This window comes from Hippoglossus hippoglossus, chromosome 12 (assembly GCF_009819705.1).
Source record: "Hippoglossus hippoglossus isolate fHipHip1 chromosome 12, fHipHip1.pri, whole genome shotgun sequence".
In the NCBI taxonomy this organism is placed as follows: domain Eukaryota; kingdom Metazoa; phylum Chordata; class Actinopteri; order Pleuronectiformes; family Pleuronectidae; genus Hippoglossus; species Hippoglossus hippoglossus.
This window is the reverse complement of record NC_047162.1, coordinates 4,468,660-4,494,964: the sequence shown is the minus strand read 5'-3', so window position 1 is coordinate 4,494,964 and position 26,305 is coordinate 4,468,660. Positions and strand designations below refer to the sequence as shown.

At 42.4% G+C, this 26,305-nt stretch overlaps 2 protein-coding genes across 21 annotated transcripts in view; both read left to right on the top strand.

Annotated features, from left to right (window-relative positions):
* The first annotated feature begins 134 nt into the window (after positions 1-134).
* tnpo1 (transportin 1) lies at positions 135-22,211 on the top strand. Of its 7 annotated transcripts, none has more exons than XM_034603154.1 (25): positions 135-264; positions 376-495; positions 1,809-1,884; positions 2,564-2,713; positions 3,144-3,250; positions 8,837-8,970; positions 10,766-10,847; positions 11,523-11,645; positions 12,348-12,466; positions 12,838-12,898; positions 13,188-13,362; positions 13,575-13,727; positions 13,846-14,071; positions 14,244-14,415; positions 14,708-14,794; positions 14,880-14,987; positions 15,838-15,996; positions 16,096-16,183; positions 16,270-16,368; positions 16,503-16,598; positions 18,982-19,057; positions 19,937-20,036; positions 20,136-20,210; positions 20,439-20,578; positions 20,673-22,211. In XM_034603154.1, the coding sequence occupies exons 2-24, from the start codon at positions 391-393 to the stop codon at positions 20,544-20,546; spliced, it is 2,679 nt and encodes an 892-aa protein (XP_034459045.1). In that variant the 5' UTR covers positions 135-264; positions 376-390; the 3' UTR covers positions 20,547-20,578; positions 20,673-22,211. The 7 variants fall into 7 exon arrangements, 5 of the variants coding, with proteins under 5 accessions (XP_034459045.1, XP_034459046.1, XP_034459047.1 ...); XM_034603155.1 differs by having other exon boundaries at positions 137-264; positions 379-495; XM_034603156.1 differs by having other exon boundaries at positions 141-264; positions 364-495.
* A 2,915-nt stretch (positions 22,212-25,126) lies between these two features.
* fcho2 (FCH and mu domain containing endocytic adaptor 2) overlaps positions 25,127-26,305 on the top strand; it is a 44,840-nt gene continuing 43,661 nt past the window's right edge. For 4 of the 14 annotated variants that reach the window (XM_034603140.1, XM_034603142.1, XM_034603144.1 and 1 more), the window contains exon 1: positions 25,130-25,328. In XM_034603140.1, coding sequence (XP_034459031.1) covers positions 25,296-25,328 — 33 coding nt within the window. In that variant the 5' untranslated portion in view covers positions 25,130-25,295. Of the gene's footprint in view, positions 25,329-26,305 lie in introns of all 14 variants that reach the window. The other 10 variants (XM_034603145.1, XM_034603146.1, XM_034603149.1 and 7 more) reach the window with 7 other exon arrangements.

Below are 26,305 nucleotides of genomic sequence, written 5' to 3'. Positions count from 1 at the left end.
TAAAAAAAACACGCGTTGATGTCGCTACGTGTTAAAGATGATAACAGCTGGTGTATTTGCGAACACATTCTAAATCCTGGAGCACTAGGACCCCTCGGCCGTGTGTCAGCTGACGGGGCTGCCTCTTATATACAGTCTATGTGTGTGTGACCCGCAGCTTTTCCCAGCTTGTTGGAAACGGATGTGGGTGAAGCAGGCCCCTGTCTGAGGAGCCAGACAGCCGCACTCACCCCCTCACGGAGTCCGCCTCAGGCACACGAACAGGTAAACTCACGTCTCTTTACGTCTACCCAATCTGCGGGGGTTTTCATTTGAAAGAGCCGTTTAATGACAAATCCCGTGTGTTGGCTAACGTTGCTCCTTTATCCGCAGCAGCAGCAGAGGAGCAAGATGGAGTGTGAATGGAAGCCAGACGAGCAGGGACTTCAACAGATTCTACAGCTGCTCAAAGAGTCCCAGTCTCCGGACACGTCCACGCAGAGGTCCGTCCAGCAAGTATCCTTCTCCCGAGGCCCCGCTCGGAGGATAACGCGTTGTTTTCCCCACTCGTCTGCGCTGCCAGACTCAACAGGCTAACGATAGCCGGGGCTAGCCGGGTGGTTACCGTTAGGAGCTGGTACGCAGGTGCCCCGGCTCCGGCTGTTGCTTTGTGTTGTCTCCAGTAAGCTCAGCAGGGCCGTGCCGTGCCGTGCCTTTGTGACATTGGGCTGGTGTGTTTCCATCTGCTAAATCGGAGCTACCTTCCTCTGTACACCCAGCGGTTAGTCGCATCCCTGTCCGCCCTCACCTCTCATTGTCCTCTGGCAGTAAACACGAGGAGTGCAATTCATGCGACACCATTTGTTTATCATCCACAAGCTGATGTCCAAGTCAAAGTGCTGTGTCTAGCTGTCAGCCTGCAGTAACGCGTGACGTCTCACATGCACGAAGGGATCAGACAGTCGTTAACATATTATACATGTTGTCATAATGACGTAATGACATTGAGGAGCAGAACAGTAATCCTCATGTATCCAATTAGTGACTGGACTATTTATTTTATTTGAAAGGGACCGTGTACTGTAAAAAAACACACACACAAATGTCCCCATTTGATGCATTGTACCAGATTATATCTTAAAGCTGGTTCCCATCTGCAGACCCTTGGCAGGTCGGAGTAGAAAGACAACAACACAACACAAGACTGTACAAAGATGCACACGGGACACATAAAATAACGCTTTTGCAAATACCCTGATACATCGGTAGTAAATATTAGCATCGGTAGTATTTTGTTCAATCATCCCACTGAATGTCGGAAGTATAAACAAAGTCATCAGTCGATGTATCAAGAGGTGATTTCACAAGGTCATACAGAAGCAGAATGCTTTATGTAGGTGTCACCATATTATTATCACTTGATGTCACCTCCAGCAATGTGTAAAAAAAACCCAGAAGGAAAATCATTCATACTTATGTTACATTTCATATGCGCCGAGTCATTAACTCATAGTCCAAATGCTGTTGTAGCCCTAAGTATGCTATCTGGCTGGGTAGGTACAGCATTCAGTCACGTCAAATGACATATTTATGACCCCCCCCCCCCCCATCAACACACGCCGACTTCCCACTCACACACGTTATTATACTGTTATTTGTAATGTACACCGCCACTCGACAACATAAACACCGGCTCTTTCTACATCTCTTATAGCTGAAGCAAATCAGTTTTTAATCCATGTTATGGATTGCAGTGGTAATGTGCTCACAGCCTTGTGACACGCTGCACGTACAGTTAGCACTTTGTCTTCCTCAACCACCTTCCTTAGAGACTGGAGCAGCTCAACCAGTATCCAGACTTCAACAACTATTTAATATTTGTTTTGACAAAGTTAAAATCCGAAGGTAAGCAATCTGTCTTGTCCGTTTCAGTGTGTTCTGTTCTCGTGTCTGCACCCTGTTCCCGAGATGATCCGACGCTACCGGACAGTGTGAACGACAGACGTGTCATTTTTTTATGTAACTGCCCAGTGACAGGTCTGTGGAGCCATGACTCTGCTTCCCCGGTGGCATCTTTGCCACAGATGATGTGGCACTAAGAATATGGGTCACTCTAATTTTAAACCTAATTCCTGGCACCACACAACTCTTGGCTTGACTGTCTGCACAGTAGATGACCCACATGTTAAGTGGAGTTAAGGCATTTCTCATAGTTCAGATGAAACAAGCCGCATATTCGGGAACAATAAGATGACCAAAAATGAAGCCATCGATTTATAGTTAAATTTATATTGGCAGCAATTCACACAAATAGCATTAGCAGCTATCCATCATTTGTTAACTAATCCCTTTGTTTTACTTTCAAGGATTATTCTAGCATTTCGCTGAACAGCTTCTAGATTATGTTCTGATGCTTGTGTGAATCTTGCTGGGTCTGAATGAACAGTAATGTTGAGGCAGTAAAATCCTGTTATCAATTCAACGACTGAGTCAACGACCTTCACACCACTGTAACACTGAAGCTGTGACTCCACCGGTGTGTTTACTTTACGTTTTCATTTGTTTGTCTTCTCCACCCTACAAGATGAGCCAACGCGCTCCCTGAGTGGGCTGATACTGAAGAACAATGTGAAAGCTCACTATCAGAACTTCCCCAATGGTGTGTCTGATTTCATCAAGAACGAGTGCCTCCAAAACATTGGGGACACTTCTCCCCTTATCCGGGCCACTGTGGGTAAGTTCAGTCCACTGGAGGCAGTGATCACTAGTCATAAGATTGGAACTTGCTCAAGAAAAGTATCCACCAGATAATGCAGATCCAAAATATTGTCACATTAAAAATACAGTTAATTACAAGACCGTAACAGCAGAAAAATGTCAAAACCTGTCAGTATTAGTAGTAGATTACAGCCAAAGCAGGTATCAAATAAAGCAAAGACATCAATAAAACAATTCAGTTTATAACTTCATAATAACATAACAAATAAGATATTTAATTTCACACTATTTAGTTATTATGACAATTTTAATCAATGAATGGTAAACAAGTGTATTCATGAATGATTTTGGATTTGTGTGAGACTGTGCATGACACAACAACATGTCTATTGTTTATACTTGTGTCCCACCAGTGTAACTAACAGTAAATCCTTCCCTCATCTCAGGTATCCTCATCACCACGATTGCCTCCAAAGGAGAGCTACAAAACTGGCCGGAGCTTCTGCCTAAGCTCTGCCTGCTGCTGGATTCGGAGGACTACAACACATGTGAGGTGAGGACAAACAGTGCTGTAGTAGACGGTTTGTAGATGTTGTATATTGTTCTATATGTTTATTTTGTTGTCGATGGTGTCTGATCTCTCTGGCAAGTATTAGACCCAAAGTGGGACTGGCCGAATGTTGGTATTCAGGTCTCTTAAACATTACTGTAGTTCTTCTAAATTCCTAATCTTGTCTTATTGTGCAGAGTCAGCTCAAAGTACATTGAAAGAAAAAATGTGCATCAGCTCTTTTCTATACCTGCTCGTGTGTGTTTGTGTGTGCGTATGTGAGAGAGGTAGTGATTAAATGTGTGCACCTTTGTGAACATATGTTGTAGCTCACTTGTGCTGTTCAGGCACACAGTTCCGCATGTTTGTTTGTTTATTTATTTACTGTGGGGAGGAAGGAGAGCTGGGTCAGCTATAAAACAGCATCTGGATAGTGTCCTGCTGGCCAGATGAGCCAGAGGCAGTCTCACAGCTGGAGCACCAGCCACAACTACAGATTATTTGGACCAGAAAACCATATGACCCCATTTTCTGATCTGACACACTGAATAGCTTTTTTAAAATCTGCATATTAGCAAAAAACAAGATGGTGCCGTCTTTATACTGCAAATACTTTTTTTCTATATAAGCAATCATTAAACAATTATTTGTATTTATTATCTCTACACTGACCCCATTTGATTTACAGTGTAATATCATTTATTATTCAATATATCCAGTTTAAGTGCTAAATGTAGTAGATCGGTTCACGATGATATCTGCTCTTGTACAGTTACTACATTGTAATGGTAGATAAATACACCACTTGAAGACGATATTGGATCAGCTGATCAGTGTGATGGCGCCTCACCCATACTTAGACTCTCATAAACTCCCTGCTTGTTAATATGCTGTCAGCTGCGTGTGCCTGTGACATCAGCCACGGTAGAGAACGTGTACACCTTTGCACCGTAGCACATGCACAAATTAAGTAGCATGTTAAACTGTCGTGCTAAATTCAGCCGTGGCGAAGGGCATTTGAAATGGATCCTTGCAGGATTACCCATCACTGCTCGGAGCAGGAATGTGCACATGATTGTCTGAAATTTAAAGAAGTGGTGTGACAGAAAAAAAATTGTCTCTTCTAGTTGCACCACAGCCCGCCGCTCTTATGAAGCTCATTCAGAAGCGGAGATTTAGGTCATCTATTTACTGCAGAGGATCCTTAAGTGTGTGTGTGTGTGTGTGTGTGTGTGTGTGTGTGTGTGTGTGTGTGTGTGTGTGTGTGTGTGTGTGTGTGTGTTTTTGTGTGTGTGTGGCTTAATACTGAACAGTGACTGAATGTAGCAACTCCTCATAAGACTTGCTATGTTTTTGAAAAGCAGCTTTGAAAGCTTCTTAGGTTCTGACGTTGAAGATGGTTCAAATTGGTGCCGTACTGTTTTTCTAATCTTGTGGCGCAAAAGTGTGTGTGTGTGTGTGTGTGTGTGTGTGTGTGTGTGTGTGTGTGTGTGTGTGTGTGTGTGTGTGTGTGTGTGTGTGTGTGTGTGTGTGTGTGTGTGTGTGTGTGCGCGCGCGTGCGTGCGTGCGTGTGTGTGCCAGGTCTATGTTCACTGTCATTGAGAGAGTCTAGTCTTGTTTAAGTGGATGTGGCAAAATAATGGCAATACTACACTGGATATAATGGTTTTAATTATTACAGGCTGTGAAATTAAGGACTTTTTCCACAGAAAAGTTTCATAAGGTTGTTGGTGTTTTTTCACCCAATTTTGATTTAAACTGGATGTACTGATTTAAACTGGATGTACTGTACTGAATTTTAAAGACAGTCTAGTCCTGCTCCCCTTTTCCATAATAACCTGCATGCTAATCTGTGCACGTCTCACATACACGATATACATGTTTCAGTTGCGAACCTTCGCTTACCGTTCATTACCAATCCGCGCGAGTGGGGGAAGTGAATAAAACCTTCTCTTCCTGTAGTGTGGCTTTGCGTGGAGTTCAACTTTGGTCAATATTGGCCTTGCATTTGCGTCTGTGTGAGTTGGCCCTTTGACATGGTCAAACCCGATCATGAGTAACTTCACTTCATTTTTAAACAATTCCTTCCGTTTGAGCTCACGCAATGATGTTAAGTTAAAACTGATTTCCACTTTATGTCCTCTGCTGTGGACAATAACCTTCTCTGTACGTCTTTGGAGAGTTAGATGTGGACAGAAGTCAGAATTCCCTCTTGTGTGTAAACCACGATGAGCTCGGCCAACCCCACAGCAGCTCTCGTTCATGTTTCGGATGCAGCAAAAATACCCGTGTCGTTCCAAATTCATTTTTGAAGGTGTTGACTGTTGCCATAGAGACCCCTTGATAATCCACGCTGTTACTGCCGACACAAGGACTTTGATATCTATTTTAGGAATATTTTTTACTGGCTGCTGGAGCTATATGCATTCTGGTATCCAAGCCATGTGAAGTGTTTTTAATAGTGTAAATATCCACTGTCATGAATCTGTAGTAGATCTATGCAAGATCATCCTCATCACTCTGTTACAGAGTTATACTCATTATGAGCTTATATATGGTAATGATGGTGTGCAGCTTTGAGTAATGTGTTATTCTAAGTTGAAGTATTTCATTGTCTTACATGGTTTCTGCAGGGTCTTAAAAAGGTCTAAAATTTGATAATAGGAATTTTAGGCCTTAAAAGTTTTAAATGCGTTAAAATATTATGTACTAGGTTGGAAATAAATTTAGTTAGGTCTTAATTATCAGCAGCTAGGCTAAGAACACGAAAACAATAGATATGATCGCATCACACCTGTTTTATAGTTTCTACATTGGCTCCCAGTTTGTTTCAGGATTGATTTTTTTAAAGATTTTATTGATAATTAAGGCTCTTCATGGTGTGACCCCAGGCTGTATCTCAGATCTTTTAATTCCCTATCTACATCTGTGCCGCTTTTGATCTTTAGGGAAGGGTCTGCTGTCACTTCCTGAATCTAGGCTGAAAACTAGGAGGTGGTCAGAGGGTTCACCATCAGGGTCCTTGCCTGAGGAAATGAGGTTGTCTGAGATGGTGTGTCGTCTTTAAATCTCAGCTAAAAACGTACTTTCTTTGGGGGGAAGACATAATCCTGAATTTACTTGGGGTGCCAGGCTATTTTGGTGTTTTAGCTCTATTATTATTATTAGCACTATTATTTATGTACTTCATTTCCTTCTTCCATAGTTTGTAATGTGTAACGTGTGTTGTCGTTCTTTCTCAACGATATTACGTATTATCACACCGTAATCTAACTAAAAACCAGACCAACGTGGAACTGATAACTGAGTCTACAAACACCCTGGTCAGAATTTGGCTCAGTACTCGCGTCTTGGCTGTGGGAAAGACTATGGGTACCTTCTCTCTCTGCAGGTAGTTTGAGACATTACACAGTGTTTTCAGGGTGAATCTCTACCTGGCTACTTCACCTTACCTTTAATGATGGGGAAGTGCAAAAAGTTCGGGGACACCTTCCTGTCTGTCGTACTTACCCTAAGTCTTAAATTTCACTACGTTCTCAAATAGGTCTTCAATTTTGATAGTTTCAATGGTCTTATTTTTGAATGGTTATCAATACATATCATAAATTACTTGCAAATCAACACCAGTTTCTGGAAAACGTGGTGGGGTTGTAGAAGGAGCGCCCTGCACCGCCATGCCACCCCCTCTCTGCGTGCTCTATAAAAAGACACGAGCAGGTGTGTTGGATGCCAAGTGCAGTGTTGGTGGATGGCTTAATATAGGTTTTGCCTGAGAGCACTTTTACTGTTTTGATTAATGGCAGTTGGAAAGCGGGTGTGATGGTGTTGTGAGGGTCAAGTCTGATGCGGCTTCAACAGGATAAATGCTCACCTGTGCTCATGTGAACCGCACCATAATTCAGGTTTTTCTTCAGAGCAGGAGTGTGAAAGGAGATGTGCAGTTGACATACCTCTCTCTGCCCCCGGCAACCGGCTCGCTGTCATCTGTATGACTTACATTCTCCAGTTTAATGACCTTCCGTAGCCGGACTTGAAGGGAGGATTACGCTTCAGCGTCACCGGAATGCCTGAAGGCCACTCCCATTTCTTTGCCCTTCTCTGACACACGCCCGCCCGCTCAAACACTTACAGTATATAATGTCGTGACATCAGCGGGAGCGGCCCTTTGTCGTGCTCCTCATGTTGTCACATGGATCAGTTGGAATAGAGCTACATTTCAGCATTGTATAGAATTTCCAGAGTCTGATGCTGAACTGCTGACTAGTCCTTGTTCATTCATTATTGTCACAAAACAAAATAGTAATTATATGGTTCTGTTAAGAAAGACGTTTGGATTTGCGATATTTCAAAAATGTAAAGCGGCCACATACTGTAACTCTTAACATCCACATTGGGCTGCGACTAACAATCTTATAATTTGAATGAATGAATGAATTTTTCTCAGTATATGGTTTTGTATTTATAAAATATATCAAATCTCGTATTTCTTTGTCCAACCAACAGTCCAAAATGTAAAGATATTCACTTTACAACGATTTCAAACAGAAAAAAGCAGCAAATCTTCTCAAATACTCCATCAGTTGAATGATAGATTTTAAAGGATGTAATTTAAAAACAGCAGTTGGACTAATCAGGAATCATTTTTGTTTTAGTCTGTTAAATCTTGTGATATTTAGTTTTTTCACATTGAAATCATATTTTGTTGTCCCTCCTGTGCAGCCTCTGAAACACAGATTTATTTTTTTCCTAATGAATTTTAAGCCGGCTGCTCCTCTGCAAGGTGCCAGTGAGCCAACCGTACTTATTAGGGGAAAAATGGATTCATTCCTTTGACTCCCACTTGACTTCTGTGACCTTGACACAGTCTCCGCCTTGAGCATCCTCATCTTGCTCCATCCTTCAACGCACCCCCATGTTTTTTTTTTTTCCCTCTTTGAGACATTTCTGTGTCTGTCATCTGAGCAGCATGCAGACGTGAGAACGGTTTCCATGGAAACACATTTCAGACAGCGACGGTGTGTGCGCTTTGCCGTTTCTTGTGTCTGATCCTCAGGCTGCATTTTTGTGAGAAGACACTGGAGTCTGCAGCATATCGTGAGCATGCATACTAACCATCCGTCAAGCAGCCAGTATTAAGAACGAGTGTGGGGGTATATTTAGATCTGACTGCTTGCCAACTGTTAGTGCTCAGAAACGTGCTCAGTCGGCTCATCCCTTCCTGCTCCAATAACCTTCAGACTGTAGAAATATGACCTACAGTCCATATTTCTTACATAAAAGGTTATAATACATGTGCTGACTAGGGAGCAAATACACTATATATGAACATATATTATAAAAACAGCAGGAGGTCAGCACAATATGAAAAAGGAACTGAAAAATAAACCCATTCAACCACCATAGCCTTTTTATAACTGCATGCGAGGAAGACTTCCTTTAGGAATCACCAACAGATCTATTATTAGCTATAGCATCTCAGTATCTGTGGTATAACCGCTTGGTCGTTGTGAGAATCTGTACAGTGGATTTCATCTCATCCCTTTGTTCTGCTGTTATTCTTAGTGCTTTTCTTTTGTCATCATCCCTCAGGGAGCGTTCGGAGCCCTGCAGAAGATCTGTGAAGACTCTGCTGAGATCCTGGACAGTGACATGCTGGATCGTCCTCTCAACGTCATGATCCCCAAGTTCTTACAGTTTTTTAAGCACAACAGTCCGAAGATCAGGTATAATGTTTTTTTCTAATGCTTTCCATCTACCTACTAATTCCGTCTAACGTCTGTCTGTCTGTCTGTATGTGGAATGCATATCTTGTGAACCATTCAGCTAATCAGCTTCACACTTGGCATATGTTTTGCTAATTGGCCGAGGAAATGCAGTGCAGAGTATGGTGCGATTTGGACATGTTCAGTATTAATAAAATTAGATAGGCAATCAGAAGTCAGTGGGGGGGTGCAGTGTGTCTATAGTCAGTGGACAGACTTAAACATGTCTTCTTCTGCGTCCACTGATAAACTACAGCGGCAGTCAGCAACTGGGTCAAACCGCTGGTCAAAATCGCAGCCAGTTCAAGTATCGGACAGACATCGGAGACGTTGGTGCTGATCTCCATCATGGCAGCAACAGTCATAGAAAGCAATTTGTCTTCAAAATAAAAGCATGACGTTCGTTTCGTTGCTAAAATGCCTTATATCAAGGCCTTTGAAATACCCGACATGCAATGCCTGAAAAAATAACAGCAGTTCAGAAAAATCATTCAAACTCAAATATAAACCAGACACATGAGCACTAACAAAGCAATTTCATTTCATGAAAAACATTGACTATAAAATGGTCAGAGCAGATAAACCCAGTAGGATGAACTCAAAGTTGTCTGACATCACTGTGCACCATCCAGTGTTCATAAAATACTCGGCACACAACGTCCAGTACCGTCCGGGGGGGGGGGGGGTGAAGTGTTTGAGTCTACAAAACACTTCTGGAGTTTCAGGTGTAAACAGTTTAGCTGATTAGTGACCTATCATCAGACGTAATACAACAGAAAAAACATAGCATGCCTCCATACTGCTCGTGTGGTGTCATCCAAGTGTCCGGAAGCCCCGACATTCATATTGGACTCGAAACGAGACCATTTCCACTGTGTTCTAAGCCTAAAAATCCACCAGAAGTGGCTAAGCTAGCGGACGTTAGCATTTCCGACGGTCCCTGAAAGCACCTCGTTGGAAGATATCAGAGGACATTTAGGGTTAAAACTTGGTGTAAATGACCTAATTTGGAGTTGAATATAAGTCTCATGGCTTAACGACACTTGGATGACACCACAGGAGCAGTATGGAGGCATGTTATGGTTTTTCTGTTGTTTTATCACATCTGAAGAAGGACTCCCCATTGACTTCAATTGTATTGGATTCTACTCTAACAAAGTTTACCCCTGAGACTCCAGAAGTGTTTTGTGGACTCACCGCCCATCGGCATAGGGGTGAGTAGCTAATGAGTGAATTTTCATTTTTGGATAAACTATCCCTTTAACACAGGACAAGCAAACAAACAGCCCATTCCTAACAGGCAGGTATAGAACAACCACTGCAATAGTTTTGTTTAAATGTAATTTTCACTGTCAGTCATACACTATTTAAACCATCACCATCCAGTGGAGGTTAATTAATATTCAATGAGTGCGTTTATGTATTCACTTCCCTATAGTTGTATATTTTATTCATGATGCATGATATTATCAGTCCATTGTACAAAATGATCTTGAACAGATCTGCTGGTGAGTATGTTTCATGCAGCAGATTCATGTAATCACACGTGCACAGTTCATGCACAGACTAGATTAAAGGTCCATGCAAATGTACGGTTGGAGTCTCCGTCTGTTCGCTGTGGAAAAGAGCTCCTCATATCTGAAGCCTGAATTAGTGCCGTTGGAGCAAAGGAAAAGACAGAGGCTGCATTCATAGCGTGCAACATGTGAGGTAAAATTGTTGGTGTGACTCTTAAGTGTTGGTTATTGTATTACAGGTCCCATGCCATCGCCTGCGTCAATCAGTTCATCATCAGCAGGACCCAGGCTCTCATGCTACACATCGACTCTTTCATCGAGGCAAGTGTGACTCTTATTTATCTGTTGCTATAGTTACACTATGCAGACAAACTGCCTCCCCTCCTGCTTTGGTAAATACCAGCTAACACTCAGACAATTTGTCTGCGGTCTACCTCTCAGCTTGTTGCGTCATACAGCCACTCCTGCCTGCTCCAAGCTGTATGCAAATTATGGCTAGTACGTAATGTGGTTTCTTTTGTATTCTTTGTATTTTGTATATTTAACTCAAATGAAAAAGTTCACGTCGTGATGTTGTTTTCTGCTGTTTTTATGTTGTCCTAAATTTTCTCTGGCTGTTTTAATTAACTTTATCAGTCTGACTTTATTGCTGAATGTGTTAATTATATTTAGAGGTTAGAAGAAGAAATTAAATGGAAAAATGACAAATGGAAAAAAGTATATCTACAATATATCAAACTACTAGTAAGCATAAGTGCAAAATACACTTTATAAAACCGAAGCATTAGATAGATATCTGTATGTGGATATAATGGGATATATTACCATATAGACTTTGTCACCACCGTTTATATTTGTTCCAGAAAACAGTTTGTTACTCACATGTAATACAATGGCTGCTTCACTATTGTTCTTATTATTGGTATTACTTGTTGTGGTACTTGTTGTTTCACACACTTCACCTTTTGACCCTGGTGTCCTTCTATCGTCCCATAGAACCTGTTTGCACTGGCAACAGATGAGGAACCCGAGGTGAGGAAGAATGTGTGCAGAGCTCTGGTCATGCTGCTCGAAGTCCGCCTGGACCGTCTGCTGCCGCACATGCACAACATCATCGAGGTGAGTGAGACTGGGGACTGAATGAGAGTTAAACACTGGTGGAAAGGAGAAGAGTGAATATATGTATTTTAAGGATGAGTCAGATTATATTATATATTTTTATAATTTTACTACTGACATAACTTCTCACTAAAGACCAAATGATAAGCAATAAGAATGACCTGATCCTACAGTGTGTTGTCTGTGTATCTGATGCCTCGTAGTTTATTTCTCGATTACACTTTTTACTTCTGATAAAGTAAAATGTGCTTAAACACTAAAATGGCCACTTGTCAGGATAAACAATTTAGTCTTTTAAATAATACTATGTAATCTTGTTTATGGGATTGTTGACAAAATCAATCAATAGCAAATCAAGGATAGCATCTAGCCTAACCTATTAGCCTGAGCTAGCCAGGTCTCGTCGAGCTATGTGCTTCAGCGACCAGTCTTTACCCGGCCCTCCTCAGCTCTACCCACAGTCCACCTCTTTGCCCATTTTGGGAGTAGACAAGAACCGTGTTGAGTCAGGTGCTGGCAAGAATGCGACAGCTGAGCCGCCCACTGTCTGTGTACACTCCTGATGACGCCCTGTGGACAGACGTACTTGTGTTACAGTTGGGCTACAAATTGCATCCGTATTTTTTGAATTAAATGTTCAGTTTGTGATTAAAAGCCTAACGTATGTAATCCTGAATGTAATTTCTCTTAATTGAATCTCAGTACATGCTACTGAGGACTCAGGACCAAGATGAAAATGTTGCCCTGGAGGCCTGTGAGTTCTGGCTCACTCTGGCGGAGCAGCCAGTGTGTAAGGAAGTGCTGTGTGGACACCTTTCCCAGTAAGATTACACACACACACACACACACACACACACACACACACACACACACACACACACACACACACACACACACACACACCTACTGATAATACACACAGTGACACTCTTATACCAATATTGAAAGCCGTTGATTCATAGCAGCCTTGGCAGGTTCTATCTGAAGACCTTGTCACAGGTTGACATTCTTCTTCCCCACCTCAGGACGGCTGATTAAGAACCTTGGCTGTTGACCTCAGCTGTAACATCAGTCACCACACTGTTCCATTAAACTGTACCACAGCACAAATCAGATGTGAGTGATTACGTGTGGCCTCCAACCTATCCTTGCCCTTTGTCCTCATAATGTTTCCCTCTGGTGTCCACTCCAGGCTCACTCCGGTGCTTGTCAACGGGATGAAGTACTCTGAGATTGACATCATCCTGCTCAAGGTCAGTTTATATAGCCTGGTATTTGTACCTGTACAGATAACACGATGAAGTGGCCCATCACTCAGGATGGCACGTTTTGTATATTTTACTTCGGACATTTTTAGAACGATGTAAACACAAACATGATGTCTGTGAAGAATCTGATTTTATTCAGACTGAACTTCTATTGTGGTCGTGATTGTTCTTTTCAAATACACACTGTTGTAGTTCAACCGCCTTTCAGCCAAGTTAAGAGTAATATAACCGCAACATACATCATCCCTTATTCATTCCTCACATTCGTCATCAGGGCGACATTGAGGAGGAGGACGAAGCGATTCCCGACAACGAGCAAGACATCAGGCCGCGCTTCCACCGGTCGCGCACAGTTGCCCAGCAGCACGAGGGTGATGGGATCGAGGATGAGGAAGATGACGATGATGAACTGGATGATGATGACGACACAATTTCTGACTGGAACCTGCGTGAGTTCATTGTCTGTGCTCTGGGAACTGTCTGCTTCTTTGTCAAACTTTTTTCCCCCCTTACTGATTATAAATTGTCTTTTTAACGGTCTCCCTTTCTTTTTAGTGTATTGATTACTTGTTTTTTGTATGTCTGTACCTGTGTTGTCTGTATGATGTTTGTCCACTTCTGTGTTTGTGTGTGTGTCTTTCTTCTGTTCTCCAAACGTTAGGTAAGTGTTCAGCCGCAGCGTTGGACGTGTTGGCCAACGTGTTCAGGGACGATCTGCTGCTGCACCTTCTGCCACTCCTCAAAGAGCTGCTCTTCCATCCAGAGTGGGTGGTGAAAGAGTCCGGCATCCTTGTGCTGGGCGCCATAGCTGAAGGTAGGTAGAGAAAGAAAGAGAGGAAGGAAAAAGCCGGAGACAAACCATAGGGAGTAAAGCCCCCCCCTCAGAATATGGAATCAGCCTGAGTTGACACTGTTCTCATCCCTGTCTGCAGGATGTATGCAGGGCATGATCCCATACCTGCCTGAGCTCATCCCCCATCTCGTCCAGTGTTTGTCTGACAAGAAGGCCCTGGTCCGTTCAATCACCTGCTGGACGCTAAGCCGCTACGCTCACTGGGTTGTCAGCCAGCCCCCAGATGATTACCTGAAGCCCCTGATGACGGAGCTGCTCAAACGTATTCTGGACAGCAACAAGCGGGTGCAGGAGGCTGCTTGCAGGTAAACCCATGTTGTAATGCATAATGTCATCCCTGTACTGCTTTGTGAATGGTGCGACCCACATTTGTCCTTTTCGGAGTCCGAACTACACGCAGATATGTATTAATGTTTTTGAGAGGTTCCACTTACAGTGTTGTCTTCCTTTTCCACTTCTCTCCACTCTCCTGACCAGTGCCTTTGCCACTCTGGAGGAGGAGGCCTGTACAGAGCTGGTGCCCTACCTGGCGTTCATCCTGGACACGCTGGTGTTCGCTTTCAGCAAGTACCAGCACAAAAATCTGCTTATTCTTTATGACGCCATAGGAACGTTGGCAGACTCTGTGGGACATCATCTGAATAAACCGGTATGCAGAACTGAAAGAAGAACTGTTTCACTTCACTTTTCTGTTTGACTCTAAAATTAGCACGTTAGCACTCTTTATTCCCTCTTCCTCATTTTACTTTTGTAGTAGTGGAAAGTGTACTTTCAATTGTTAAAGAAAAACTAACAAATCCAATTAACACCACCCCCATGCTTTCTAGATTTAATTGTTTGAACGTATGGGTGAATACCTTAATGCCTGTAATTACCATCCTCACTTGTTATTTTCATACAGCGTATATGTGAAGACTAATTTAATCTGTGTCATCTATTAGGAGTACATCCAGATGTTGATGCCTCCACTGATCCAGAAATGGAACCAGCTGAAAGATGAAGACAAAGATCTCTTCCCTTTATTAGAAGTGAGTTTCTAATGGTCACATACTGCCTGTGTAATTGGTGTTAGTCCTGTGATGTTAACAGCTAACGGTTTAATCGTTTCCTCAGTGTCTGTCGTCAGTAGCCACGGCCCTGCAGGATGGCTTCCTGCCCTACTGTGAGCCTGTGTACCAGCGCTGTGTCAACCTGGTCCAAAAAACCCTCGCTCAATCCATGGTGAGAGCACAGGACCCTTAAATGTGTAGATACACACACATGCATACACTCCGAAGGATGTCTGCACAATTTGGAGTTTGCCTTTCACACATGAAGATGTGTGAAAGGCTGTGTGAGAGATTCTCCTCTCAGATGCGTTCACAACAACATAGAAATCTCCGTGGTGCAGAGGCAGGATATAACGTATTAATACCGCTGCAGAGATCCTGTCTTTTTAATTACAGCACATTGAAACCGGCGTTGACCCTTATTACCCAAAGCTCTCGTGACATCTTCTTCAGTGTCTGGCCCCTTGAGATGCTTGTAATATATATATATTTTTTCATTTTTGCATCTGTCACATGTTAGAAACGTCATCAACACACCCACACACTTGTGGTGAATCCTGCGAAGGATCTCCTGCTGTTTTCTCACATCAGTTATTTGGGAATTCTCCAGAGTTTTTACTTGGGGGCTGGCCAGAGAAACTCCAGAGAAAGTCCGGAGATCAGTGCATGTCTTAAATCAGCTTTAGTCAATATCTGTAGAAGTCACTTTCAGTTCATTCATCAGTTGGACACAAACATGAATACGAATGAATGCTGATGTTGCTCTGTCTGCTGGAGGTGTGAGTAGGTAATCATTTCCTTACATGTTGAGGATATCAATTTTTACAAGGTCAGAATAGGTTATCGTTTATAGATTATTGCACTAGCCCCAAGTGGTGAAAACAATATGTAGGTATATAGGTGAACTACCTGAAATCTACCCAACTCCATAACTCCAGAGCTTTACTTCAAAATAATTTTAATTTTAACGTCAATTTAACTTGAACTCTAACCCTCTTTTCTATCGTCCTACGCTGTTGTAGCTTCACCAGTCACAGCCTGACCAGTATGAGGCCCCTGACAAAGATTTCATGATTGTGGCGTTGGATCTTCTCAGTGGACTTGCTGAGGGTCTGGGTGGCACCATTGAGGAGCTAGTTGCTCGCAGCAACATCCTCACTCTCATGTATCAGTGCATGCAGGTGAGGAGCTGTCACAGTGCGTTAACATGTCACTCATCTGATGAACTGATTAAGTCACCTGCAGTGTTAAACCTTTTGTTCTTCACTCCGTCTGTTCAGGACAAAATGCCCGAAGTGCGTCAGAGTTCGTTTGCTCTGCTGGGGGATCTGACCAAGGCTTGTTTCCAGCACGTCAAACCCTGCATCGGTACGTTCTGTGCAGCTGATTCTGAAACACAGTTTGGCAATACGTTTTTAGTTTGTTGCTAAGTTTACTTGCTCTCCTTCTTACAGCTGATTTTATGCCCATACTGGGCACTAATTTAAACCCAGAGTTAATATCAGTGTGCAACAATGCGACATGGGCGATCGGAGAGATATCTATACAAATGGGTAAGTGCCTTAGGTTTACCACACATTCACAGTAAATGATTTTGTACTATGTATTGTGTTGTGCAAATACAATCACCAGAGTGCACAGTCAACAGATTTCTGTCCGTCATTGCTTATCTGTTCTCCACTCATAGGGCCTGAAATGCAGCCATACATTGCCATGGTGCTGCACCAGCTGGTGGAGATCATTAACAGGCCCAATACCCCAAAGACTCTGCTGGAAAACACAGGTACCACTCGGTGGCAGTGCTGAGCTAGCCAGCCAGCTCACCACATGCACAGGGAGGTGCTCACACACTCAGGTCCATTCAGTCAGGATTCACCACACTCACTACGGTGCCTGTCCCGCCCTTCCCAAGCCCTGAGCCTTACAGGTTTCGCTGGTTTCACCAAAGTATGGAATGTAAAGTAGTTCATCTGCTGATTTGCAACCTGGCAGCGCTGTGCCTGCAAATGGGCATCAAAGTAAATGAAACCCCCGGGCAAGACCTGGTGTGAAATTCTTGACAATCTTGAATCGAGCGAGCCATGTAAGTGCCCGGTCTTGGGATTAACTACTGTGGTCTGACTGTGCACCATAGGGTGAGGTAGAATATCGTAACAACAGAAGGTGAAGCACAGGCAGTGTGTGAGATACATAGATTGGAGAGTTCCCAGCCTTACACAGTTAACTGTTAGACTTCAGACATATTTACCCAACACTTTAACAATAACTACTCGTGAATGATTGCGAGAACACTTGAAGTTGCTAAATGTAGGGCACCTAGCCTAGAGCATTCGTCTAAAAAAAGGTTACACTCCTCTCTTGTTTTTACTCTTTGAATTGGAAATTATAATGCGATGAGTCAGAGATCGTTGAGAAAAAGGATTCACGCAAGCGTGAAGTGTAACCTGCCAAAATAAAAGGAAAAGTAGGGACTCTGTAGATGTGTTCCTGTTTGTTTGCTGTCAGTTTATTTGTTGCTTTTATTTACTGTTCTTTAAATGTTGATGCATATCTGCCAATAGATGTTAAGTGTTGTTAAGAATGGCCAATGTTTGATGCAGGATACATGATACGTCTAGTTTTAAAAGAATTTATTAATCACTTTTTTGCATCTGACCCAGTGAATGTTTTCACCTATAGGGGTGGGCGGTAACGACATGGATTGAGCAATATCGTCTTCACTGTGATAAATCAACAGCCGAATTATATTGGAAAGTAAAACATAATCGCTATCTCAGCCGTAGCCTGGTTAGAAAGGGAGCAGTCCAACTGATCAACTAAAGCGTCAAAAGTAGTGTCTTAGCTTTAAGAGAATAGTGGAGTGTCGGATCTGGACGGAGACACTGAGGCAGCCACGGGAGAGGAAACTCTGTTGACAGGGTTTCAGTAAATTTTTACTGTCACTGCTTCAGGTTCAGGGCAGGCGTGCATTTGGCCCAGTTGCCTTTCACTGTGCCGGAGTGTCCTGTTTGAGTGTCCTCACTCCACACTCCCACTCACATTGGAGGAAAAAAAAGAATGCAGCACGCAGTTCACCTGCCACACGCATAGCATAGCCAGGATTGAGGTTAAAGTGGACCGGAATGATCCGGATTCATGATCGGACGTCGTGCCAAAACTTGAAAATACATTAATACCGTGATATTAACTTTAGGTCATATCGCCCACCCCTACTTTCACCTATTGTTGCTTGTTTTCAATGTAAACGATTGAAAACACGACAGTGAAGCAAAATGATACAAATGAATGAACAAATGCTGTTTGTTTCTTTAGAGATCTGTGACAACCAGTTCACGAGTGAAATCTGGTGTAAAATAGCCACGTAAGACCACAGCTAGGAGTGGACGTGGCAATAAATTGACAGCACTTGTCATTTTGACTCTGATCAGCTGATCCTGCACTGAACTGTACTCTAATGAGCATACCATCTGCTTTCTGCATGTGTCATTGGACTGTTCATAAATGCCTGTTTGTTAATGAGAATGTTGCATAGTTTTGTGTCTCTTAAACTTAGGTCCTCCCTCCTCTCTGCCTCATAAGAACCTGCTGTGCTGGATACTAGTCTCCCTCCATGTAGTTGGCTTGGAGTAATCTTTCATTTCTTTTCAAATGAACCACGACAAAAAAAACACATTTCTGTTTCTTATGGAAAAATTGACATTTGTGAGTTTAAGGGAGAAATTTCTCAAGTGAACTGCTCTTGTTTATGCCAGTCGCATACACATGCTAAACCTCAGCGAGCCTGTGTCGTCATTTTTCAGACCTACATTTTAAATCAAGCTAATTGATTTGGATCAGATTACAAAATCTGTTTGAGCCATATGATTTCTGAAAGCAGATGACACTGTTTGCCTTTTTCTATGAATGTCCTGTCAAAGCTGTCAATGTGTTCTCCCTTAAACGTGTTGTATGTTTTTTTTAGAGTGTCATATTTTACATTCCTCCCCGTGACTGAAGGGGCAGTAATAATCGACACCAGTGAAATCTTCTGTTTATTATCATACACAGATTCTGTTGATTTATGTCTCTGAGTTGTTTGTTTTTTCTTTATTTTTCTCCTCCCCCTCCTCATTGCTCATGTCTTGGTTGGCGTTTGGTGGTGTGTAACCGTGATTGCGTTACCTTAGCAATAACAATTGGTCGTCTTGGTTACGTTTGTCCTCAAGAGGTGGCACCCATGCTACAGCAGTTTATAAGACCCTGGTGTGTATTATTCAATCTTTTATTTAATTCATCTTCTCTCTGCTTTCCTCCGATCTCTTCGCTGTCTCCTGTGGCTCTCCTCTTCTCCCCCTGTTGCTCTCCTCCTCTCTTCACTCTCCTTCTCAAATGAAGTCTTTTCTGTTTTTTATTTCTTTTTTCCTTTGTTATCAGTTCGTAATCATTGCCAACCATGTGACTAACCCTGTCCTCTTTTAGGTCCTACATGTGATTTTCTTTTTGCCTCAGTAGCACCTTCGTGTATTACACTTTGATTTGTTTAGTTTTTAGTTTTTTTTGTTGTCATCGTTAACTGTTGCTAACAACCTAAAAGATGCATGGGATCAGATTTGTCACATGCCTGCTGGTTCAACAACATGAGAAAGGATGCAAAAAAAAGCAATTCCTAAATCCCTTTCTCATTTAGTAGTCACCCAGCTGCATGTGCCTGTCCCATAGTGACCCCCAAAACCTTCTCTAGTCAGTCTATCAAAAAGTAATGTTATTTTCAAGGTGCTAAAGACGCTGAACACACTGCTCAGACTAAATCAAGTTATAAGAGCTCAGAGTAGTTGTATTAAGATAAAGACATTGTTTTACTATATTTGTTTTGTGTGCATGCTTGACTCGTTATCTCGGGTCATTGTAGACACTGTTTTTTTATTGATAAGGAAAGAAAACACCTAAACAATACATTTTTATAAGGAAAGAAATAATTTTGTGAATATCTCACAATAAAATGTTAGTGTATTGTTATATATATATATATATATATAGGTATTAGCATCAGTGATTCATAATGGTTGTTATACAAGTTTTTAAAATTGTTACTTTATGGTTTTTGAATCGTCTCATGTTAAATTTGGCCGTCCCCTTTGTCAGGTGCACCTCTCTACGAAATATAAGAGACAATGAGGAGAAAGACTCTGCGTTCAGAGGAATTTGCACTATGATCAGTGTAAATCCGGGAGGTGTAGTGCAGGTGAGATCCAGCACGAAGATAGCAGCCTGGTCATTGTGCTTTCTTTCTTTTATTTCTCTGGAAGTTCAAATGTTGCCTCACCTCTCTTCTCTGGAACAGGATTTTATATTCTTCTGTGACGCAGTGGCCTCCTGGGTAAATCCAAAAGAGGATCTCAGAGACATGTTCTACAAGGTAAAAGCTGAAAATGACTGTTTATATAGTTCAGTTAAAATCTACCAAAGCTCATTTAGGATGCAGATGGTTTTTATTCATTTGTTTTGTCGTTCACTTAGTTGCTCTGTCTGCCCCCTAGTGGAGGACTGCCAGGGTGACATTCATAATAACCCTGTCATGCACAAGATCTATTTTGAAAAAGTTGTAAAAAATAGCATGAAATGTCTCCTGGTATCAAATTTTCAGATCCTTCACGGTTTCAAGAACCAGGTGGGAGAGGAAAACTGGAGACGATTCTCAGATCAGTTCCCCACGCCACTGAAGGAGCGGCTTGCCACCTTTTACGGGGTGTAACTGTTTCCAGAGCAGTGTGCCTCATCGCTGGGGTCAGTTCTCCCTGTGATTTGGTTTCATATTGTTGAGAAAATACGCAATGTGATTCCAGTATATTCATGACGGCTCTCTTTTCTCTGCACACAGGTCATTCACTTTGGGAGACAAACTAGGGAACCTCTTTTACCCAGGGAACATGTTACCCTTTACTGGGGGGAAGGGTCTGCCTGCTGAGGGGAGGGAAGGGGTGCGGACCCCTCCCCGACCTGGTGGACGGGGTGGGAGGGAGGTGGTAGCTGCAGTGCTCAGAGCCCTCTATGCACCGGCAACAGGGGGAAAGGGACAGGCAGAACAACCTTACCATGGGAGGAAAATTCATGTAATCACATCTTAATCTGTTTTTTTTTTCTCTATCTCTTCTCCAAACACTTTACTTTCTGTCAACCAAACTACTGAAAAGAAATGTAGGGAGATACGGAGAAAATAATTTGTTTTACGAGTTTTTGTGTATCGAAATGTTGTGTGCAGGAAGTGAAAGAAGAGCAGTCACACATGTATAACGATGTCAGCCAGGTAAATGGCTCATGGCAGTTTAGTTAAACTGAAGATTATACTCAGTAAACACAGTGAACATTCAGCAAGAGATATTTTCTTTAGAAAGATAGCTTAAGGCTAAGGAACATCAGCGCATAATAAGAATGCATCATAGTGGATCCATCTCTGGAGACAGTGATTTTACAATGCTGCATATCACAGAGAATAAGTTATCGCCTATATATTTGTCAGATAATTTCAGTGTTTCTATTCTTTAGCAGGGCAAACGCTGTTCATTGTGTCACTGGAGAGCACAAAGTTTTGTTTTAAGGGCAGCTTTTCTGGGAATAGGTAGCATGCTTGTATCATTGTGAAAAGCTGTAGAATATTAGTGATGTGCGTTGCGTTCGACAGCCGTCATTGCCCTGTGATAAGGTTCTTCTTCGATCTTGCAATTTATCTGCTTACAGTACTTTTTGTTTCCTCTACGTGAGAATTACAGCAATCAGCTGAAAAGTAGCATGACTGGGTTTACAAAAAAAACAACAAAAAAAAAGAAGAAAATCCTGGCTGTGACGTAAAGGTGGAGTGAATCTCTCAGTCTGATCTTGTGGTGTGGATGTGACATTCATCAGCAAGCATATCTGAGCTTTAGATGCTTCCCATCCTTTCTATTGTCTGAGCCTCGCGAAGGAGAAGCACACGGGTTGACATCCTGAGTCGGTCGTCACCGTTTGTTTCTCGGACTTGAACCACAACAACACTAATCCCGTCTTTAGTGACGTTTGGCTATCAGAACCATGCAGCCCATCAACTCAATGTTGGATATGTTTTATTTTCTCAATGTACTGAAATTTTGTTCTCGGTTGTTTGGCTTCTTGTGCTAAAAGCATGATCTCGAGGATGACTGTGTAATGTTTTGGGTGGTTGTGTTTTCGTGGGGTACTTGGATGCTTTCATCTCTTGCATGTTGGTGGCCCCTCACACCCCAACATATAGTGGGGAGGGGATTATGGGAGGGAGGGGAGCTTCAATTTAAGGTTTAAAAAGAACCTTTTTGGGTGTTGCAACACTGGGACAGTTATAACGTCACGTAAATCTTGCTGGAGTGTTCTCCCTTAACTTTGACCCCCGTAGCTGGATGTATAGTTTTTAAAAAAAGCTGTGAAACCACAACGTTATTGTCCCTGGTTGTTTTTGCGCTGTTCTATTTAATTAAGTGTGTTTCCGTTACAGATAGGCTGAATGTATTCCATGATGGGTTGGAACGAGAGGGAGATTTTCTTTTTAATCGTTTTTCATTTTTTCTTAACGCCCAGCCAGTAATTTTTCCTCTGCCGGCCAGAGTAATAACTGCAGTATTTTAACCTTATGCGATGCACATAATATGCACTTAAATTTCAAATTACAAGCGCTTGAAATTAATGTTGTAGCCAAACCCTTCGAAATATGATTCTAGTGTTAACACAGATAATAAACTATTGCTGCTAAAATCTATTTACCTAATGCAATAAGTATTAAGTAATAATACGTATCTTGATGCAATTGGGTTATTAGACTTTAAAAGTAGTTTAGTTTCTCTGATAAACTTATACAATGTGAAATATACAACTAGTCGCTTAGATTTAATGTTAATGGGGTGGGTGTGGGTTAAATTCCGGACATAATGCATCATGGAATACAGAGGCAAATACTTAAATGTGCCACATCATTTTGTGTTTTGACGTGATTTTTTGTCTGTCACATTCCAGCTGTTTGGCATGCAAAACAATGGAGTAATCACAGCTTGATGGGGTGTGTGTGTGCGTGTGTGTTCACAGTCCGGTTGGTCCGTCATTGAAAGAGTGTAGAGTCTATAAAACACACAAAAAAATCCCCCCCCCCCAGCCCTGCTGTGTGCTGTATTTCTGACTTGACTGCTGCTATACATTGTAGTTGTGTGTCACTACTTGAATATGTGTTTTCTACGTGTTAACCTCAGGTCGTCTGTGTTCAGTGTTTCTGGTTTTCATGGTTTCCCCCCCAATGTGTACACGCCTTTATCCATTTCCTCTCAACAACTGAAGATAAGTTCAACTCTTGCCCTCCGTGTTAAAAGTGGGTAGCCGTGGGTGTGAATTGACATTAGTGTGGTATGTGTGAAACACAGCTAGCTGTCAAGTGTTACTACGACTGCAACGCAAGAGGGAAGATTAATTTGGAAACTTGCACATACTTTATGTACCTTTTATCTAAAGTGATTGTTAACAGACTACGATAAATATTTAGTGTAATGTGTACACAATGCCTTGAGAGCAAATACTTTGAGGTTTGGTTGGTGTTTTGCAATAGATATACAGTATGCTGTATCTAAAGAAACAGGCAACGCCTAAAAAAGCAAAGAAATAGGTTGAGGACTTATGGACATTATGTTATGAACATGATGTTTGAAAATATAAGTTTGACTTTCTACGAAGCTTTATTGAAAATTTGTATTTTATAAAACACCCACCAATATTGAGGAATGTCTTGTCAAAGAACTCCGGTATTCTCGTTTAGCCTTCGAACTTGATTAGACGATCTGCCTTCATCTTTTTTGCTAATAACAGCAAAAACATCATTTTGATAGACATGGTTTGAGTTTTTTTAATAAGCTGCTGAATTTTAAAATTAATACTTTTGGGGCCACCAAATATTTTGGATCATGCAAAGAATCTATATTGTACTGTAGTAATTTTGTAATATTTGTAAGATGATATAGTGAGTGTGACTGGTTACCATTGCTTGAGTCTGTACATTGTTCCAATAAATTGTTTACATTATTGTGGGGTTTTGTCCTGTATTTTCTCACATTTAGAGCCTTTTTCCTTCTGCAGCTGCACACAATTCCGACTGGTTCCATCATGTTACCATATTAAAATGTTTATGTCTTAAAAAGAATGTAGCCAGGAAATGATTACGAAGAAGGACCCAGTGATGATTTTTTTTTCCTTCTTTTTTAAAAAGCGATGGATCCATTAAAAGTGAGCAGACACATGATGTAACCTTAATGAATCCTGTGCAAATATGACTGCAGCAGCACAACATGCTGCATTCCGTCTGACTACTCATCAGATGGGTGTATTGTGTCCTGCATTACGAGGAAGGGCAGGAATGCTAAAGCAGTTACACCCTAGTGTTTATACTACAGTCATGTTTGACTTGTTTTTAGCACCTGTTTGTGGAATCTGTGTTGCCTTGAAGTGATAGAACACCCAAAAATGAAAATTCACTCATTATCTACTCACCACTATGCCGATGGAGGGGTGGGTGAAGTGTGAAACACTTTTGGGGTTTCAGGGGTAAACAGTGTTGCAAATTACTACCACTTCTTCAAACGTAATAAAACATAAAATGCCTCCATACTGCCCCTGTTGTGTCATCCAAGTGTTCGGCATTTTATGGCATTTTTAAGGCATTACATGTTACACGTTTTTAGAAGTGGTCCCCAGTTACTTCAACTAAATTGTATAAATCGTTGCTTTCTTTACCCTAGAATGGGTGCTTTTTATTTAAATACTTTATATTTACATCAGAAGCGGGTCCTCTCTACGGAGGCCGCCAGGTTTTTTTTTTACAGTAGCCAGAACTAGACAAGCTAAACACCATTTCAGTTTTAATGACAACTTAACTTTACCACAGGTTCTCCTTCGTGTTTGGAAGGGGAGGGTGCGGTGAATTCAGCTGCAACATGCCACTTCACCACTAGATGTCACTAAATTCTACACACTGAACCTTTAAGGAAATGCACAGTGGCAAAGCAAAAGAGTTTCATAAGGATATAAGTAAATTCTTCTTATTTTGATTCATAGTATGTCTTTAGTATTTGCTCTTAGACGTATTTACTTATTAAATGTGTGTTCTAAATATCCCCCTTTTATGTTTTGGACAACTTTTATATCCTCTTTTTCTGTACGTGTAAAGAAAAAAAAAAATCTTCACGAGTGCCGGAGCTCAAGCGGAGCACTTGAAGGCATCACTTCCCTTGTCTCCCTCCGCCAGCCGTGGCGCTGTTTCCCAAACCGTTGGAGGGGACGAGCCGCAGCACAGTCGAGCGGAGGTGGAGTCTCGCGGTGGGGAGGGAGAAGAAAGGGGAGAGAGGAGGAAAACGGGGACAGGCAGATCCGAGAGAACCGGGGGGAGGACGGTGGATGATTTACGCCTTCAACGTTGCATTAGAAGCGGGTAAACGGCGGCGGCGAAGAGGAGCAAAACAAGATGATAACGCCCTACTTCCTGGAGAGTTTCTGGGTAGGTGGTGCCTTCTTGTTCACGCTGTTTACACCGGTGCTGTTCTTCTGATCCTCCGCACTGCTCGCCCTCCCCACCGCGGTCATGTCAGCCAGGAACTGGGTGATATTCACGGCGTCCGGTTCACAGGCTCGCTCCCGTGGAGGCGGCGGTGTCCGGTGTCCGGTGTCCGCCGCGCTCCCCGGCCTGCAGCTCCCCGCTCCTCCGCTTATTCTCCTCGGCGATTATTATTTGGCCACCGCGGGACTTTGGGCCTCGGTAGCCGCATCTAACTTGCAACCTCCATGAATCCCACCCTCCGCCGCCGCTAATTGGCCCTCTCAGACTCGCTTGGAATGTTGATGGTCACTTCCGAGAATGCCATTGGCCGCCGCGGCTGCCCGTCACAGCCCCCCCCCCTCGGGCCGGACGCGTCCGTTTTTCTTCCGTAACAAAGTTTCAGTGAGAGGCCAAAAACGTTGAGCGAGTCCAGAGGAGCAGTTTTTTTTAAAAAGCCACAGATTCTCACTTTTGTTTAGCTCACGTTTGAATGTGCCCGGTGCTGCTGCTGCGCGTGTTTCCCAGTTCACACCCTGAACCCGGCCGACTAAAGGTCAATCCTCTCGCGATACTCCTCCGACGTGGCTCTGTTACGGCAGGTTTACAAAGTTAAAGTCCTGCTCAATCATTTGTCCTGTCTGTCATTTTCATTTGAATAAATCTCTACAGCCACGAACACAATGTCACTGAAGCGACCACCGCTCCAGCTCTGATCTCAGGTCATGTGTGGGTGATGTTGTGGGTTTTTAGTCTCTTAGCTTGATCACCTTTTATCACTCTGAGATCAGGGAGGTTTGGACAATGGCTAATAAATAAATAGATTAATATTGCATGAGTGAATATAGTAGAGATATTGTAGTTATACGTATAAACGTGTTTTTCAATGATCCGGTAAATGTACATCCAACACACACAGCTTTCCCTGTGTTTCACGCACA

Bases quoted from the DNA above. Each gene is read 5' to 3' on its own strand.
- tnpo1 (XM_034603154.1), top strand. From the start codon at position 391: ATGGAGTGTGAATGGAAGCCAGACGAGCAGGGACTTCAACAGATTCTA. The intron at 16,369-16,502 runs GTAAGTGCCTTA...CTCCACTCATAG, and splicing joins AGAGATATCTATACAAATGG to GGCCTGAAATGCAGCCATAC. The intron at 16,599-18,981 runs GTACCACTCGGT...GCGTTACCTTAG, and splicing joins GACTCTGCTGGAAAACACAG to CAATAACAATTGGTCGTCTT.